This window comes from Notamacropus eugenii, chromosome 1 (genome assembly GCF_028372415.1).
Source record: "Notamacropus eugenii isolate mMacEug1 chromosome 1, mMacEug1.pri_v2, whole genome shotgun sequence".
NCBI lineage: Eukaryota > Metazoa > Chordata > Mammalia > Diprotodontia > Macropodidae > Notamacropus > Notamacropus eugenii.
Genome location: NC_092872.1, coordinates 291,700,621 through 291,718,462, shown reverse-complemented (window position 1 = coordinate 291,718,462; position 17,842 = coordinate 291,700,621). Strand labels below are relative to the sequence as shown.

The 17,842-nt window shown below is 50.7% G+C and overlaps 1 protein-coding gene across 4 annotated transcripts in view; it reads right to left on the bottom strand.

Annotated features, from left to right (window-relative positions):
- Positions 1-17,842, bottom strand: part of ADGRA1 (adhesion G protein-coupled receptor A1) — a 282,987-nt gene that overhangs the window by 58,568 nt on the left and 206,577 nt on the right. For all 4 annotated transcript variants that reach the window (XM_072629136.1, XM_072629134.1, XM_072629135.1 and 1 more), the window contains 2 exons: positions 2,729-2,963; positions 1,460-1,668 (listed from right to left, as the gene is read on the bottom strand). In XM_072629136.1, the coding sequence (XP_072485237.1) occupies positions 1,460-1,668; positions 2,729-2,963 (444 nt within the window). The remainder of the gene's footprint in view (positions 1-1,459; positions 1,669-2,728; positions 2,964-17,842) is intronic.

Below are 17,842 nucleotides of genomic sequence, written 5' to 3'. Positions count from 1 at the left end.
ATGGTGGGTGTGGCTCCTGCAAGGTCAGCTCTCACTTGGTTTAAAGGAATTGGAGGTGTCCCCTCCCCAGCTGAACAGTGAAAGGGGAGCGCAAGCAGTGAGCCCTAGAAGGAAGGAGGCAGTCCCAGGGCACGTGTAAGCCTTTCCTTTCCCTGCCTGTCTCCTTGGCCCCCTCAGGGCCTTGGTACCAAGGGGCTCCTTGGTCATTCGGGACCCAAGCAAGTTCCGAGGGAGCCGACTGAAGCCTATGTTCTAGTCCCCCCCCCCCCCCGCCCCCCTCCCCCCTTCCCAAGAGAAGGCTGCCGTCGGGCCTCTATCTGCCTGGCTCCCATCGGCATTCTGAGCACACCCAGGCACACACTCACACATAGCACACAGGCACACACACAGCTTCTCTGCTGGCTCTAGCTTTGGAGTCACTCCACTGCCAAGTCTTTCGTGGGTTCTGTCTGGCCCTCCATGCCAAAGGGCTGCTATTCCTCCCCCACCCCCGGAGCAAGTCTGCTGGAATGTTGGGGGGCAGGAGGGCATCCACAGGCTCTGCTCCCTGCCAGTGTCCCAAAGTCATCAGCCTCTCCTTTCCATTCTGAGAGCAGCGGACACCTCCGCCATGCTAGTCCGGACACCAACCTCCTCCCACATCCATGGAACCCCTACAGAGGGGTCATTTTTAGAGGCGGGGGCTGAGAATGGAACCAGGGAGCGGTTAGGGACAGGGGCGGGGTCAGGAGAACTGGCTGCTCCCAAGGAGTGGATGTGGGGTGCTTCTGGGATGGACAGCTACCCCTGCAGCAGGACGTGGGTGTGCCTGCAAACCCAACCTGGAGAATCCTCGGAACGAAGAATCTTTTCGGGACTGGACCCTCGCCCTCAATGAGAGGCCCGAGTGAAGGAGTGAGGGAACGAGGGATGGGGAGAGAGGGAGTGAGCTCGCCAGCAGGAGCTAAGCAGACTTGTCCAGCGGAGCGTGCGATATGCTTTTCTCCTGGTCGGCGGGCAAATGATTCACCATTGCAGCACGCCTGAGACTAATTAGTATGATCCTCACAGAGCAGAGAGCCGGGCAGAGAGCGGCCGGCCTTGAGAGGAAGAGAGCGACGAGCCAGTCCCTGGCCCCGAGCCTGCCTTGCCTTCCTCCGCCCTCCTCTGGCCTGTGGAACCTGAGCCTGCGGGTGGGAGACGGGAATGGGGCGGGAGGAGCGCCAGCCTCTAGGCCATCTGGCAGAAATTGCCTAACAGCTGCCTGAGACTCCTCGAGGGGTGGGCGGCCATTGGGGGGTCCTGCCCTTCCCTGCCGGATGGGCTTGGATCTTCTCTCACTAGTGGCACCCAAACCTGTGGCGGGAGGTATGACCGTAGATCCAGGGTCTGCTCAGCCGCTGCTGGGGCCCCTTGGAGGACACTGATCCAGCCGCTGGGGTGCCCGGGCATTTCTGCCAAGTCATAGATACACACTCACCATGAGCACTGCGAAGTGGCCCCAGTGCGGGCACTGAAGGGTGAGGAGGTCTCCCGCTGAGCCGACTAGGTGGCACCGGTCTCCTCGCCAGCCTCCATGTCCCGCGAGAAGGTCAAAATCCCAAGCGGCTGCCACAGGGGCCAGCCCTGGCGCCCAGGGCCTCAGGCCGACTATGACCGGAGAGCTCAGGTTGCTGAGGCTGCACCCATCTGCAAGGCAGGCAGGCGGGATGGGATCAGAGAGAGCCTGAGGCACTGGGGTCCTCAGTTCAACCCAGCCCAACGCCTGCCCTTTCGCCCCCAACTCCCACCCCAACTCGGGTCTCCAGGGGCAGTTGCCAGCTACTCCGCTGGGGGAACTAGCTGCTGCTGGTCTTTGTTGCCCAGCGGCCTGCCCGGGATAGAGAGCAGGGGGCTGGCCCCCTGATGACCCACAGACGAGGTGCCAGGCAGAGCGCCTCATCTTCGCCAGCCTCCCATCTCCCTCAGCTCTGCTTAGGATGCCACAGAAAAGCGCTCTCTGCTTCTCAGAAGGGGCCACGGGACGGCAGCCAGGAAAGTGCCTCGTTTGTAATGAGGCTTGCTTTCTCCCCAGGCTTAAAAGCCCGAAGGTGTAGCTACGATGCAACCGCCCTCCCCCCCGCTCCCCCACTATCCGCCCCCAACTTCCGGAGAGAGCCTCGCGGGCAGAGCCAAAGCAGCGTCTGCCTTCTCAAAACAGCAACAAGTTTGGACCAAGATATTCGAGGTCTGGCTCCCAGATCCTGGGATGCTGGGGCGAAGGCCCCCAGCTCCCGGCCCCAGCTCCCGGCCTGGGCTGCCTTGGCTCAGCCTGGTGGCTGGCAGCCCCAACCCAGGCTCCCAGGGCAGCTCGGCTTTAGTTCCAACTCTCCAAGCTGATCCTTTCGCATAAAGTTGGCCAGAGGCTGGTTTCTTTCAAGCAGCAATGCTGCTCCCCTTCCCGCACCCAGTCCCCTGTCAAGCTGCCCAGACTGTCAATGAAAGGACACAGGCATGTATATACGTATGTATGTGTGCGTGCACGCCTGTATACATGCATGTGTGCATATGTTTGTGCACGCATGCAAGCAAAGGGCATAAGCTGGCTCTGATCCGGCTAGAGCTCCTCGGCTCTCGCGAGCTCCCTTACCTCTCCTACTCCCCCCGCCCCCAACTTCAAGCTCCGCGAGCATCCTGCGGCTCGTTGCCATCCTCAACAAAAACCGGAGCTCTCAGCTCCACGTCAAGAATGATGCCCCTAAGTTCTTACCTATTTGCGCAAAGACAGCTGGAGTGGCCACCAACCTCCGCCTCCCGACAGCCGCAAGGCTGGACCAGTGGCCTGAGCTGCTGCTGGGGAAGAGTTTCCCATTGCGAAAGACGATCAATTTCAGCTTGCAGGTGGAGTTATCAACAGATTGCCAGGCGGGGGCTCCAGCGAAGGGGGCCAGCCGGGGCAGATGGACTGAGGCGACCACAGTGACGCTGTCGGCCGAGGGGGCGTTCTGTACAGTGAGGGAGAGGGGAGGGGAGCAAAAAGGGAGGGAGAAGGAGAGGGAGAGAGAAGGAGAGAGAAGGAGAGGAAGAGGGAGAGGAAAAGGGGGGAGAGAGAGAGAGGGAGAGAGAGGGAGAGAGAGAAAGGGGGAGAGAGAGGAAGAGCGAGAGACAGGAGAGGAGAAAGGGGAAAAGAGTGAGAAAAGGGAGTGAGAGAGAGGATAGACGGCAGACGGGAAAGGGAGACAAGCAGAGACCCAAGGAAAGAACCAGAGGCAGCCAAGAGCCAGGAATTGATGGGGGCGGGGTGGAGGTGGGAGGGGGAGCGATGAGACAAGGAAAGGAGAATCGAGAATTAGAAGCCAGTCTCTCCCAGGCTGCTGTCAGGGTGTTTCAGAGTCCTGCATCAGCCAGCTAGGCGTCGGGTCGAGGGGCTAGGGATGCTGAAGATGCTGGTGATGCTGGGAATGCTGAGGATGCTGAGGATGCTGGGGATGCTGCCGCCGCTGCAGCCGCTGCTGTAGCTGCTCCTCCTCGTCTCCTTTGCCGGGGACGGGAAGCCGGAGCCCGGCCAGCCTGGGCGGTCGCCATGGGGATGGGCGGGCTCCCGGGCGGGCGGGGGTGGGGGTGGGCGCCCGCGGGGCCGCCTCCCTCCCTCCCTCCCTCCCTTTCCGCTGCTGCTGCTGCTCCTGCTGCAGACCTGGGGAGCGAGGCGGCTGTGGTGGTGGTGGCGGCGGCGGCGGAGGCAGGGCAGCCGCGGGGCGGTCCAGCCCTGAGCGAGGACTGCGGCTCCCCCAGCTCCCGCTCAGGCTCGGGCTCCGATTTAAAGAGCCCTTGCAGGCGGCCTGACTAACTCCCTCTTCCTCTATCCGCCTGCCTCCTGTCGGGTCAGCTGGTCTGAAGGCGCCTGGGAGCCAGAGCGAGACAAAGACCGAGAGGGAAACTGAGAGATCGCGAGGAGCGTCTCGGCCACCTCCAGTAGAGGGTTATTTCGATATGGTAAAGGAGAGAGCAAGTGCCTTGTTCTTTCACCACAGGAACGCACTTAAGGCAGCGGACTGTGAGGGCCATCTCCTTCCTCCAGGCTAGTGCACACGCAGGCTCAGCAGAGCAATGAGCCCAGCACTGAACCGCGCTTATAGTCCGAGTGGGACACCGCAGCTCAGGAACCCGCCTTACAGCCTAGCCCCGGGACCAGAGCAGAGGAGGGAGCCACACCCATCGGACTAGCAGAAGCGACCTTCTCCTGTCAGTTAATTCAGATCCTAGGGACCCAAGGCCAGCACGCCTTTGCCTCCAATGCTCTCTCACTTCCTAGCTGCCTGTGCAGTCCAGCCATCTCAAAGGATGCAGAGTAACTTGTAGGACAGCGGTAGGAGCAGAGGGCGGAGAAAGGAAAAGGGGAGTCTGGGGGAGCCAGGTTCCCTAGGATATTTCAGAACCTGCTTTAAAAAAAGAGGGGCTATTTTTCCAAGTGGGAAACTGTGGCTTGGTGCCCCTCCCTCCTCGACTGCCTCCCTCCCTCCCTTTCTCGCTCCATTCCTTACGGACAAACAAAACTCAGAATCAGACCGTGGCAGAGGGGCATCCTCAAAGTCTGACTTCCAGATGTAGACTCGGAGGCCCAATCCACGGTCACCTTGGACAGCTCCTCCTCACACTGTGCGCTGGCGGGTTATAGACACGCTCACTGGGGTTCAAGGACAGGTGTTCTCACCAACACACATTCTTTGTGTGGGGACAAGCAGGGCCTGTAGGAGCTAGGAGGGCCCACCTCCAGCTGAGGAAGACTGCACTTTTGCTTCTAGAGGAGTCTCTCAAATGAGAGCTCCCAAATCTCCTGCCGCTTCTTATGTTTCGCTGGAAAATTTTCTGCTGAACACCCAACTGCTTGCGTTTCAGTCAAAGAAGAGAGCATGTGCATCCCTGGTCCTCACACATCCACTCTGAGAGGGAGCAGTGACTTCAGGGTCAGTGCAGGAAGGACCCAAACTGAAGGACACACCCAAGGAGATGGGCTGGGATCCCTCAGGCAACATCCTCGTCCCCCTGGAAGAGCATTTCCGAAATCAAAGGACGCCACGGATGGATGGGAAGATCCCAAACGCAATACTAGGGAGGGGATGGGGAGCTTGTGGGACAGCTCAGACCCCTGCCTCTCAACTTCATCATGCTGTTTTTATTTGCTTAGCAAACATTTTTCCAGTACAAATTATATGAACTATGTATAAGGCTCCAGTTTTATCCCATATATCCACCTTCCCTTTCTTCCTTCCAAACTACCTTTGTGAAATTAAATCATTAAAAGAATGTAGTAACATTGGCAGCTAAGATACATGGTGTAGGTTAGGGGCATTTGACACAATTCCTCTGATCTCACCCCCTTGTGGAAGTGTGTTCCAACACCAACCACCCATCCAAAGGGGAGAGTCTGCCCAGGTCAGAAACATCCTTTATTTCTTAAGTATCTTTAGTGCTCAGGGCCCTGGGTAATGTAGGCACTTCAGGAGTGACTGAGAAGATGTGGCGCTGGTTTAAATTAGTTGATGGGAGGAGAGCTCCATGGCTATGTAAGCACACAGAACAGACTCTTAAGCTAGGACAGCTACTCAGAGATCTGGGAGGTCAGGACAGAGAGAAGTTATATTCAACCTGGTCAAATCAGGGCAAGCTTCCTGGATAGAGTAGCAGTTCTCTGAATCTTGAAAGAAAGACTTACTTGGTCTGTACCCTAAAGAGATCAAAGGAAAAAGGAAAAGGACCCATCTATACAAAGAACTGGAAACTGAGAGGATGTCCATAAATTAGGGAATATTTGAACAAGTTGAGATATATATGATTGTGATGGAAAATTATTGTAATGTAAGAAATGATGAGGGGGATAGTTTCAGAAATAACTTAGGAAGACTTATATGAACGAATACAAAATAGAGCCAGAAGATCACTGTACCCAGCAACAGCAATACTGTAGTGATAATCAGCTGTGAAAGACTTAGTAACACTGATCAGTACAATGATCCATGACATTTCCAAAGGACTCATGATGAAAAGTCTTATCCACCTCCAGAGAGGGAACTGATGAACTCCGAGTGCAGATGGAAGCAGATATTTTCACTTCATTTTTCTTGCTCCCTCCCAGCAAAATGGCTAATATAGAAATGTTTTGCCTGAGTTTATAGAATGAGTTTTCAATGGGAGATGGAGGATGTAGAAGGAGGGAGAGAATCTGGAACAAAATTTTTTTTAAAAAGCCTTCAAGTAGGAAGCCTGTTGAACTGAGAGGGACAAGACTAATTTCCTTCTACAGCCCCTCAACAACACCCCCTATCCTATTCCATCCTTATTTACCCTACTATCTTAGGAAGAGGTAACCCTTTCTCTTCCAAGGCCAATCAGCACATATTTATTACATTCCTCAACCCTTCCAATCTCTTCCAGCAGTTTGCCCTGTCATTTCCATTTCCCAGTTTTCAATCTCTCCCTGGGGTCTTCCTTGTCCTTGTTTTCCTATCCTTAACAAATTTTCACTAGACCCTATATCCCATTATCTTCTCCCTCTCTCAGCTGAAGTCCAGGAGAAATCCGTGTACACTCATTGTCTTCATTTCTCTTGTCACTTCTCACCCTCCTGCAGTCTGGCTTCCCACTTCCTCATTCAACTGATTCTGTTGTTTCTAAAGTCACCTTGGAGCTCTTAGTCACTACATCAAATGACCTTTTCTCAGTAGTCATCCTTCTTAATCCTAATCTAGCTTCCGACCACTTTCTTGTCCTGTACACAGTGCTCTCTTCTCTCTAGGATCTCATGAAACTGCTCTCTCTTGGTTCTCCAGCTCCTTTGTTGAATCATCTATAACTTGCCTCCTAATTGTGAGTTTTCCCCAGGGCTCTGTCCTGGGCCCTCTCCCCTTTTCTTCTTAAATTTTCTCTGGACAATCTCATCAGCTTTCATGGGTGTGATGATCATCCCTATCTCAATGATACCTCAATCTCTATATCTAGCCCTACTCTCTCTTCTGAACTCCAGTCTGGCATCACCAAATGACCTTTGGACATTCTGAGATGCATGATGCACGATCTGTTGGCATGACAAACTCAATCTGTACAAAACAACTCACTGAACTTCCCTGCCTTACCCACCCCTGATCCAAACTTCCTTCTTTCTGTTGAGGACACCAGCATCCTCCTTACCAGGGACCAAAGTTCAAGACTCTTCACTCTCCCTCACCACCCACATCCAATCCAGTGTCAAACCCTCTTATTTTTGGCTCCCAGACATTTCTCATCTTTCTTGAAACACTTCTCTCCACTTCTCTCACAGCCACTACTCACTTCAAATCTCTCTCACCTCTTCCAGCAATTGCTTCCTAAGTGGTCTCTCTGACACATATCTTTCCCCTCCCCAATTCATTCTCCATATGTTTGCCAAAGTGCGTGGTAACCAGACCATGGCTGCTGAGACTTCAGCCAGGATCAAGAATTGTCTCCAAGTGGTCTGTCTGCCAGCAGAGGCTGGGTGGGCATCAGTTGGGCATGTTGCACACCTTTGCTTTTAGGTGAGACTGGTGGAGTCTTCTGACTGGGATCATGACCCTACTCTCTGTGGTGACTTCTTCCCACACTGGGAGGCTGGATTTTAGCTCTGACTAATGATAATCAATGGAGAGCAACCCTGAGGTGGAAAGGTCAGGTCCTAGAAGACTGAGGCAGGGCCCTTCCAATGGGGGGCAGTAAGCTCTAGTGCTGGCTCTGACTGCTGAATAGCATAGCCTAGGGACAGGGAAAGGATTCAGGAGTGCATTGTTCAGCATCAGGCATCTGAAGGGTCTGATTTTGCCCCTGGATGTGTTCAGAGCCCACTCTCTCCAAGACTGGTCACCTTGTGTGTCTTGCTCTCCTATGAGCCTCCTATGGGATCTTGTCCACAGTGTTCTTGGTGGACAATATCATGGAACTAAAGGACTGACTGATCTTCTGCAAGTTATATAACTGGAGTGACTTCAGTTCTGTCTTCTGGATATCTTCCAAATCATAATGTGTCCAGCTTTGTACCTTTCCACCCTTAGACTTCCTCCTCCCTTCTCCTGCCCCCTCCCATCAAAGTTTTCAGTAAGAACATCAGAATTTGACTTCTTTTGCTCCTGATTGGCATTTCTCTTTGGAAAACCAGATGTTAACCTGTGCCTAAGTCTATAGAAGTGGTAAAAGGAATCTCAGTTCAATGCAAGCACTCTGCCTAACAGGTGTTATCTCACCTGACAGAAAAGGCCCCTCCCTCTCCCCACAAGGTCACAAATAGCCAAGTCATCTTCTCTCCCTCTCTGTAGTGGCTGCTTACCTTTCCTAGGGACCTCTGCAGTCCTTTAAATCCAGAGCACTATACTAGTTGTGAGGCACTCTCGGAGTCTAAAAGGTCAGTCAGTCAATAAACATTTATTAAACACCTTCTATATGCATGACACTGGGCTGCTAGAAAGTCACCTCTTTTTCCTGTTCAGGACTCCCTGTAGACTTCTAGACTTAAAGTATGACCCTTTGAGGGGAAGGCTCTCCCTCCAATGCCCCAGACTTTCTAGAGAGCTGGCCCTTTTCTGACTCCAACCTCAAGACAAGAGTGAGACCAGGCTAGGTCTGTCCCTGGGGGCTCCTCAGCCCAAGTTTCAGGTTGGCGCAGGAGGCTTGGCTACTCAGCTTTGCTCATCATTGACTCTAAGTTCCTTCTCCCTGCAGAAGGTCTGGTATCCAAATTCCTCTCCTGCACAATTTCTTTGCTGGATGTCTCTAGTCTATGGGCTCTTCTCCCCTCTCCCAATCACTCAGTTCCTTGGGGCAGAGGAGGAGTGATTGTATCTGCAGACATGAAAGTCTTTCAGGGAACTGAACAGTAACCCGTCTCCTGTCTGAATCTCACCTTCCCTTCTTCTCTCCCTTAGTCTCCCTGGACAAAGATGAGTCCCAGGGTGTCTATAGCCCAGGGGTTTGAGATAGCCTCCTTGGTGTGGTGACATGGGTCAAGGAGACCTGGCCTCAGGTGTGGGGCATCAGGGGAGATTTACACCATGTGCCAAGGGACATCTTCTGGGACAGCTCAGAGGCAGCTTTGACTCCAACCTCACCCAGTGTCTTCCCTCAGCACAAAGAGAGTTGGCTCTGGAATGGGGCCTCTCAGGGACCATCACCCCTCCCTTGCCTTACTGCCTTCTCTTTGCCTCCTTTGCCCCTGCTGACCCCAGCAATGCCTGCCACTAGCTCCACAACAGAGCCTGGGACCTGGTACACCTCTTCCACTTAGGAGCTGTATGACTATGGGCTCCACAAGAGGGATGTCACCAATCCTGTCCATGTCACAGGCATCATGTGAGAAATGTTCCTTGTAATGTGTTCCATGAATGGAAGCTATTTTTATTCTCACACAGTCTAGACAGAAGCTTGTGGGCCTGAGGTTTCCTGTCCCCACTCAGGAGGCCTGAGGACCACATTTTGACTAAGTGTTATTTACCGAAGACAAATGTTTTGTTTAAAACACACTCAGGCTTTTTTCTTCTCCCCAACAGTATCACCTGCATCATTTTCAAAGGCATATTTCATGGCTGTGCTGGCAAAGGGCTGCAGAGACTGGTGCTCTGAACACTGGCCTGGAGTCAGGCAGTATGGGTTTGAACCTCAGCTTCACCACTGGAGCCCGCAGTGGCCCAGAAGTGGCCCAGCACCCTCCTTCCTCTATCTCCTTATCTGTAAAACAGAGATTCTAATGACTATCTGGCTCACAGGGATGTTGTCAGGATTAATCACCTATTATGAAGCAATCTACATGCTAATGTTTGTTATTTCACAGCTGTGAAATACAGACCTCTCCAGTCACTGTGAAAAGGAGATAAGGGTTTTCTCATCTGGAGGACAAAAATATTATTCAATGTGACTCGTGATGATAACAGATGCCATTATACTCATTGGTGATGAAATTACCACAACCCCCTCCAGCTTGGTATCAGAAACAGTGTTAGATTTTGCCCCTGAAACTAAGGGAGACACCACAAAACCCAGAAGAGTATCTTCTTATTGCCCCCAGGGAATACAGGCCTCAAGACCAAAGTGCTCCAGGGATGCATAACTCAGCCATCTCAGCCAAAATGAAGCCAAGAAAGCTGTCTCACATCTGGCTGGAACAGGGAAGGTGGTTTGCTCAGGAGAAAGATGGGTGTGGTGATTCAGTGGTGTGTGAGAATTGCTCAGTATTTGTGTGAATATTTTAGGAAAATCTGTGGCAAATGATGATGGAAGTAGTGACAATCCTGGAGCCACGATAGCCATAGTGATGTAGAGAGGACTCATGATGCCAATGATGGTGAGGGTGATGATTGCAATGGGCCATGATGATAATAATGGTGAAGAGGAGGAGAATCAAGACGGTGATATCATGGCAGTGATAGTGACAATCGGGGCTATGATGATGATAGGGAAAGTGACGAGTCTACTGATGAAGATGTAAGTGATGAGGAGGAGGATCAGGATCAAGATGGCAATGAGGACAATGACATCTATGACTGCAATTTTGGCAATGGTTGTACTGAAGGGGGATGTCTTGGTAAGCACAGTGATGTTAGTGATGCCAATGATAATGATGAGTGTGGTGGGGATCCTATAGATGATGATGATGGTGACCAAGGGAGGTGATGGTGGTGATGGTGGTGGTGGTGGTGGTGATGATGATGGAAGGTCAAGATGATCTGACAGGGATAATGATGATGAGGATTGTGGCAATGGAGACAATGGGGATGATGGCTATGCTTCTACAACACGGTGGAGGATGAGTTTGATTCTAATGATGAAGAGAGCCATGGTGACAATATCCAGAGTGATATGAAACAATGAGGAGGAAAGAGAAGGCTGACCGTAATGTCAATGAGGAGAATGGTGATGAAGGCCATAATGCTCAAAAGGTTGATGGCTATGCTACTGATGGGGATAATGACAATGGAGAAGTTCTTGAAGAGGATAATAACAGCCAACATGGAACACTTTACTAATGTTTCCTCGTTTGATCCTTACAACCCTGTGAAGTAGATTATTACCCCTATTTTACATGTGAGGAAACTGAGGCAGATGGAGATGAAGTGACCTACCCAGGATCATGCAGCTGTAAGTGTCTGAGGTTGGATTTGAACTCAGGTGTTTCTGATTCCAAGTCCGGCTCTCTATTCACTGTGCCTCTTAGCTACCTCCCGGGCACCTGTGCAGGAGTCAGGAGGACCTGAGTTCAAATCTCACCTCAGACACTTGACACTCACTAGCTGTGTGACCTTAGGCAAGTCACTTAACCCCAATTGTCTCATCCTGGGTCATCTCCAGTCATCCTGATGAATATCTGGTCACTGGATTCAGATGGTTCTAGAGGAGAAGTGTGGCTGGTGACCTGCACAGACCTTCTTCATTCAAAACAAGGTCAAGTGCAAGTCATGTCATTATTTCTGATAGCATGGTCTTCTTCGGCAACGACACACACACACTTAGCTACCTCATGAAGTTGATGATGACAGTGATAATAGTGGTAGGTAGTCATGGTGGCAGAGGTGAATATGGTACTGATAGCCACTCTCATTTAAATAGAGCTTTATGGAAGTCAAACATGTGAGATAATAGGACATGCAATCCTCCTGTATCTCCTGTAGTTTAGCGCTCAGATGTTACTGAGATTACATGCCAGTGGGTATCCTCAAAGGCTTCTTACTTGTAAAGGCATTTATAGTCTCATAAGTAACAATCTAAGGGAATTAGAGAAGAGATATGTTTAATGGACCAGGAGAGTGCCATGATAGCGGGCAAAATGACTACAATGTATTAAGTGACATTTTTCCCCTTACAGAACTCTAGGAACTGGCATATATAAGCCTATATGGAAGAAATCATGCTTATTTAATAATGAAGTGAAAGGCCAGTCCTCAGGGATGCTGGTGGCTAAATGTGAGGGAAATGAGAGTGCAGTCATTGGGTTGGAGAACTGACTCCAAAGTTTCATGGTCTTGCATTCTCCCTCGTGGATTTCTCTATCACAGCCCATCTACGTCACTTTGTAAAGCACATAGCATGGTGCTTGATATACATAGTAGGTGTTTGTTCCCTTTCCCTTGCCCTTCCTCTCATAGAAAAGCCAAGATTTCATTGTTTAAAGTAGGGTTCAGAACTCTGTAAGCCACGTAGCTTAGGAACCCACTAGGAAGACCATGCATTCACGTCCTTCCATAAATTCTCTCCATGGGGTCCACCCAACAGTTAGGAGTTGGGGGGCAGGGGCAGCTTTAAATTTCTCGAACTTGACAAGACAACAATAATGTACGCAGGCTACCCAAGGCTGACATCTCCCTCTCATGAGGTTATGAGTCATTATTCATCTTTCTGATGATGTCTTCTGTCCATCTCTCCATTATGATTCCTCATGGGTAATGGATTTCAGCCACTCACACACTCCATGCATCTCAGCATGGCCTTTTGAGTAATCCTACTACTTCCTACATCCTGTCTTTCCTGTCCTTCCCTCTCCTGTGGTTCTACAACCACAGCCCAAGAATGAAGTCTTGGCTTCAGGTCCCATGGATTCTTCCCTCACCCCCATCAATCTGTTCTTCACCACCTACAGATCAGCCTTTATAATTCACAGATGTGGTCCCATCAATCCTTGTTCACTGTCCACACTTCCACCTGGAATGCAAAGGGGTCACATTTTTCATCACTGTCCTTCCCAGCCTTATTTGCCCCAACTTCTTCCCTTCCTGAAAAGCCTATCCCATTCCCTGTCTTTGCTTAGAAGATTCCCTGCTCCTGGGATACCCAGCTTGCTTCTCTGACTACTGAAAATTCTCCCAGCCTATGAAGCCCAGCTCAGGGCCTCCTTCTCCTCTTAATAACTCCCTATGTGGAGTCTTAGCAGTCAGGAATGGCCTGGCCAAATCCCTTTCCTTGTACTCTACATACACGTCTCTCATGTACTCGAGTATAGCCCCTCCAGAGTTGTCTGTAGGGACTTTGTATTTTGTCTCTTCTCTGGACTAGTTAGAATGTTTGTTTGTTTTCTGAGGTCTTGTAAATCTTAACCAAAGGACTTTAAGCAGAAAAGGAAAGACTACATGGCCATTGAGAAGCACCCACCCGGGAAGAAGCAGAGACACTGAGAAGTCCACCGCATCACTGAGGACGACAGAAAGCCCTAAGTCATGGGAGCAGCCACAAATGTCCCAAGTATGGACCACAGGCTGCTCAGATGCAGTGGGGCAAACATAGCATTGTAGAACTGGAGAGCAGTTGCATCAGGGCCACCCCAGGCCCTGCCAAGGTAGCTCTTAGGAAAGGGGATGGGAGGACCAATGGAGCCCCAATTGGATCCCTGAGTCTAAGGGGGCTCCCAATTACAGCTCCCATCTTCAATAGGTTAGGGAAAGCCTCTGCTTGACATCTGGCACCAAGTTCATCTCTGCCCCTCAGCTGAGAGAGAGCCAGCCTCTGGATGCAAGTTTTGAGAACCGCATAACAAAACAGCTCAGGGCTGATGCCAAGGACTCAAAGAGGCATGGGAGGGTGGCAGAGCAATCCTCCCATGCTGTTCACAAGGGGGCAGAGGAAGGGCTGTAGCACACCTACTGAGGATTGTCCTGAGACTCCTCCCCTCCAGCAGTGACACAGGAAAGGCAGCAGATGTTCAGGCTTGCGGTGGGGTGCCCTGCTAGAAATCTCAGGGGGGTAAGGAAGGCCATTCTTCTTGTGGGATGAGCTCCATGTGACAGCTATGGCTAATTCTCTGGGTGTCGGATTAAAACTCAGGACATCTCAGCCCTGACTGGGTTATCCAGGACCCTCTGAATGCCCTGTTGGGCATTCAGTGTCAATGTGGAAGCTGAGACATCTGAGGGGACAGATACTGGAAGATCCTCAATGCTCTCAGCCACAACCCCTCAGCATCAAGTAGGGAGCCAACATTACTCACTGAGGGGAAGGAGAACCAGCTGAGGTTGCCATGACAACCAGTTGCCTGCCCCCAGCATCCTCCAAGCCGGTGCAAACATGTCTGCAGTGACTCCATCATAGAGCAGTTCTCTGTTGCTTCCACAGGGCCATAAGAACCCTGAACCTCCATGGCATGTGGCCACACATGGGAGACCACAGAAGCGTGGCCCCCAGGATGGAAGCACTGGCTGTTCCAAGCCAAGAGACATTCATTGTAGAAGCCCTGTGACCCAACTTGGGACATACTTCCCCATCCAGCTGTCCCTTCTCAGCTGCAGGCTTCCATAGTCACTGCATATTAGTTAAACACCTACTTAGCACTGGGCCCTGAGCTAAGTAGAGACCGACTTGACTGCGTGGGCAGAGAACAAAGGCCCAGGGTCTTCAGTAAACTCCAGGCCCGAGGTGGGCAATGGCTTATGCTTACGATGTTTAGATAAAGATAAAACCCTCAGGGTGCTTGAAGTCTGCAAGGTGGATAAAACAAACCCAGACAACATGTTAAGATTTCTGTGAGGTTCCCATGAGATGCCAACAGAAAGCACTGGGTATACTGCTTGGCACATGGTTGGTGCTTAGTGAATGATGGATTGAAAAAGTGCTATGGGCTTTAGCTATTGATGGATGAGGAAAAACTGGATGGCCACTTGTGTGTCGATTGGAGAAGGAACTCCTGTCTAGAGGAGCTGGGTGCCACTATGTCTCCAGGGGCACAGAAATTCTGAGATGATTAAATGATGTGGAGACAAGCGATCTGAGTGAACACTGGGACATGAAGAGGAGGATGGGGTTTGGGGTTGTCCTTGCATCTGCAATGACTTTGTGGTTCAGCAACCAGGCATCGAGGGTAGGGCGTAAGGGGTAGAGGGTGGGCAGAGAGGAGACCAGTAAGTTGGCTCAGGGACAGATGGTGTGGAGGGGAGCGGAAGAGATCAGCTTGGAAAAGAATGGGGAATGTATAGATTGGGGAAGGCCTTGAGTGCCAGGCAATGTTGCAGTCACACAGAGGGAGGTGCTCTAGGTGGTGGTAATGATGCCACTGCAAGGTCTGCCCTAGTCCTCATTTGGTGGATTCTGCAGGTCTCCAAACGACATGTCTGTGCGGCTTCATCTCTTGCCTTAGATTTCGTTCCATAATATCACAAGAGGCCTTTTTTTTTTTTCCAGCTGATCCTCTTACTCTCCTTTCCAAGGAGAGCCTGGGGAAGCCTTCCTAGAGCTGGAGCATATTCATGCCTTAGGAAGAGGTCTGTGGGTTTTGGATGGGCAAGGGTGGGAATGACATCTTTGTCCCACTGACTTGTAAAGAGACTCAGCATTTTTCTGCCTGGTAGCATGCCAAGCAGTTGGATAAGGGTCATTCATTTTGGGGTGGTCCCAAATGGTGTGCTCCTCAGCACACTCTGCCCTGTTTTGGTCACACTATCACCACAATGGGACAGATGGCTAGTGGGCAGACAGGTCAGGTGATTTTGTTGGTCTTGTGGGTTGTTGTGGTCAGAAAATTCAGGCCCGGTGTCTAGCCTCTGGGAGGGTTCTCTGCACCTAGTCGCGCTGAGCTGGCATTTGGGCAGATGATATAATGTGTTTGTCTGGCACGATGGAATCAGTCAGAGATTGGGCTCTGTTGTTACAGTCTGTAGGGGCCACGGGAGCCTGCATCCCTAGAATATATTTTTAATGCTGGGCAAGGAAGCCAAAAGCCACTTGGAATTCCTTTTGTAGACTTTACTTATTTGGGAAACCTGAATGTTGGGACTGGAAGAGACCCTAAGGATAATTAACCTTTCTGTGCGGATTCTTTCTCAGGGTCATGTTTTTAAATACAAAAATACAATGTACAAGATGACAAATGAAATTACATCAATAATTGTGATCTATGCTGTCTGTCTGTCTACTTACCTATCTTAAAGCCCAGACCTCAGGTGAAACTGACTCCCTTTCTTCTACATGAGGAGAAGCTGCAACCCAGGGTGGACAGGCAGTCACTAGGCCAAGTCCTACAGCAAGTTGGTTGCAGAGCTACGGGTGAATGGGGAGCAACCAGAGGCGTCTCCAAAAGGAGGGCTGGTGATGAGACAGAGGGGCGCTCCTGTCTGGGCTGAGAATGTAGGAGCCGCTGGTGGTTTCCAAGGCAAACAATCATTAGTGGTCCTTGCAGGAACAATGCATGCAATCTGTCCTCTTTCACCCACATCTTGGCATTGTAATTACCCATCATGCACAGGGAAATAGACAGCTCCAGTCTCATTACCGTCGATCAGATAAGTATATATTTCCGTTTTCATTTCTAATTGTGAAAACACAATATTTATAAAATCAGGAGGACACAGGGCCCATCAAAACCAAACCCTGACCTCACATCATCTTCCTGATTCTCCAAGGAGCTACAATGGACTTCTCCAGGTTAAAGGGGTATCCACATTAATGAAATAGAAGAGGGCCTACCCACAACCTGATTACTTGTCTCTCTGTGCAATAAGAGCCTTGCTGGGAGGAGAAGAGATGAGTGATGGAAATAATCCTGAATGTGGAGTCTGGAAGACTGAATTTGAACCTTCTCCTCCATACCTCCTAGGCATATGACCTTGGGCAAGTCACAAACTCTTGAAGTGTCAGTTTTCTCCTCTGTAAAATGGGACCATCATGCAGGCAACAACTCTTAGACGGCAATATTGAGTTGAATGAAGGCAAGCCAAGTGCAGAGAGCTCAGTGATGTTGCCTGGTGTCATCATCAGTAAGAATTCCTATTGATAAAGTTGTTCCTTCAAAAGGGACAAGGGCCATAGTGGAGCTAAGAACAGAACAGATCATGCTGGAGACACAAAGGCTGTCCTCCCCTCCCCCACCGGCCTAAGCCAGAGGCAGGGTCTGTGTCTGCAGGAGATCCCCAGGCCAGCCAGCCTTTCCTTCCCTGTTCACTCTGCTCCTGACTCTCTGGACTTTAAAACCTTCCTCTCTCCACACTCTCCCTCCCTACTTTCCCCTTCCTTCCTTCCTTCCTTCCTTCCTTCCTTCCTTCCTTCCTTCCTTCCTTCCTTCCTTCCTTTCATCTTTTCACTCAATCTTTTTATTTGTAGCAGTTGGGGCTGGACTCATTGCTTCCAAGGGTCCTTCCAGCTCAGCCATTTCTGCAGTTTATGTTCCAAGGCCATGAAGCTGCAGTCCTCATTAATTTTAAAGCACACCTTATAAACTCCAAATATTTGACCAATTCTTACTTTAAAAATGCTGATTCTATTTAAAATCAGGAATAGTTCGGGGAATTCATCAAGCAAGCTCAGTAGCAATAAAGACCAGGGGAGGCTGAACTTTCCTGGGTTTCGGGAGCATTTCTCTGCAAGGACAGGACAGGCTGAAATGGAGACCATGAACCAAGGCTGACAAGGATGGTTCAAACAAGGGGACTATTTGGGAGGGCTTTTGGTGACTGTGCAGAAAGCAGGAGGCCAAGAGAGAAAGCAGAGGTAATCCAGTCAAGGATGGCCCAGTATACAAGATGCCAACAAAGGACCTCCAGTGTCCAGCAGTTTCTCCTTGGCACTCAGAGCCACCCACACTGATGCCTCCTGGACTTGCTGTCTGAACAAGATGGTTTAAGTCTCATTTCCCTGTCAAACCAGTTGTGGGACTTTGGGGAGATCTTCTCCTGGCTGCAGTTTCCTCATTTATAAAAGAAAAATAACGTCAAGCCCATTTCTCCACTAAAGTGCGGCTTGCATGAGCTGTCATAATTGAAGGTGACCCTGGGTCCTCAAAGGCCAAACTGACAGCACCAGCTTTGGCAGCGGCTCCTGACAAATCAGGTCAGCGTGCACGTATTAAACTCCTACGTGCCAGACGTTGTGCCGAACAATGGAGTACAAGAAGGCAAAAGAGAGTCCCTTCTCTCCA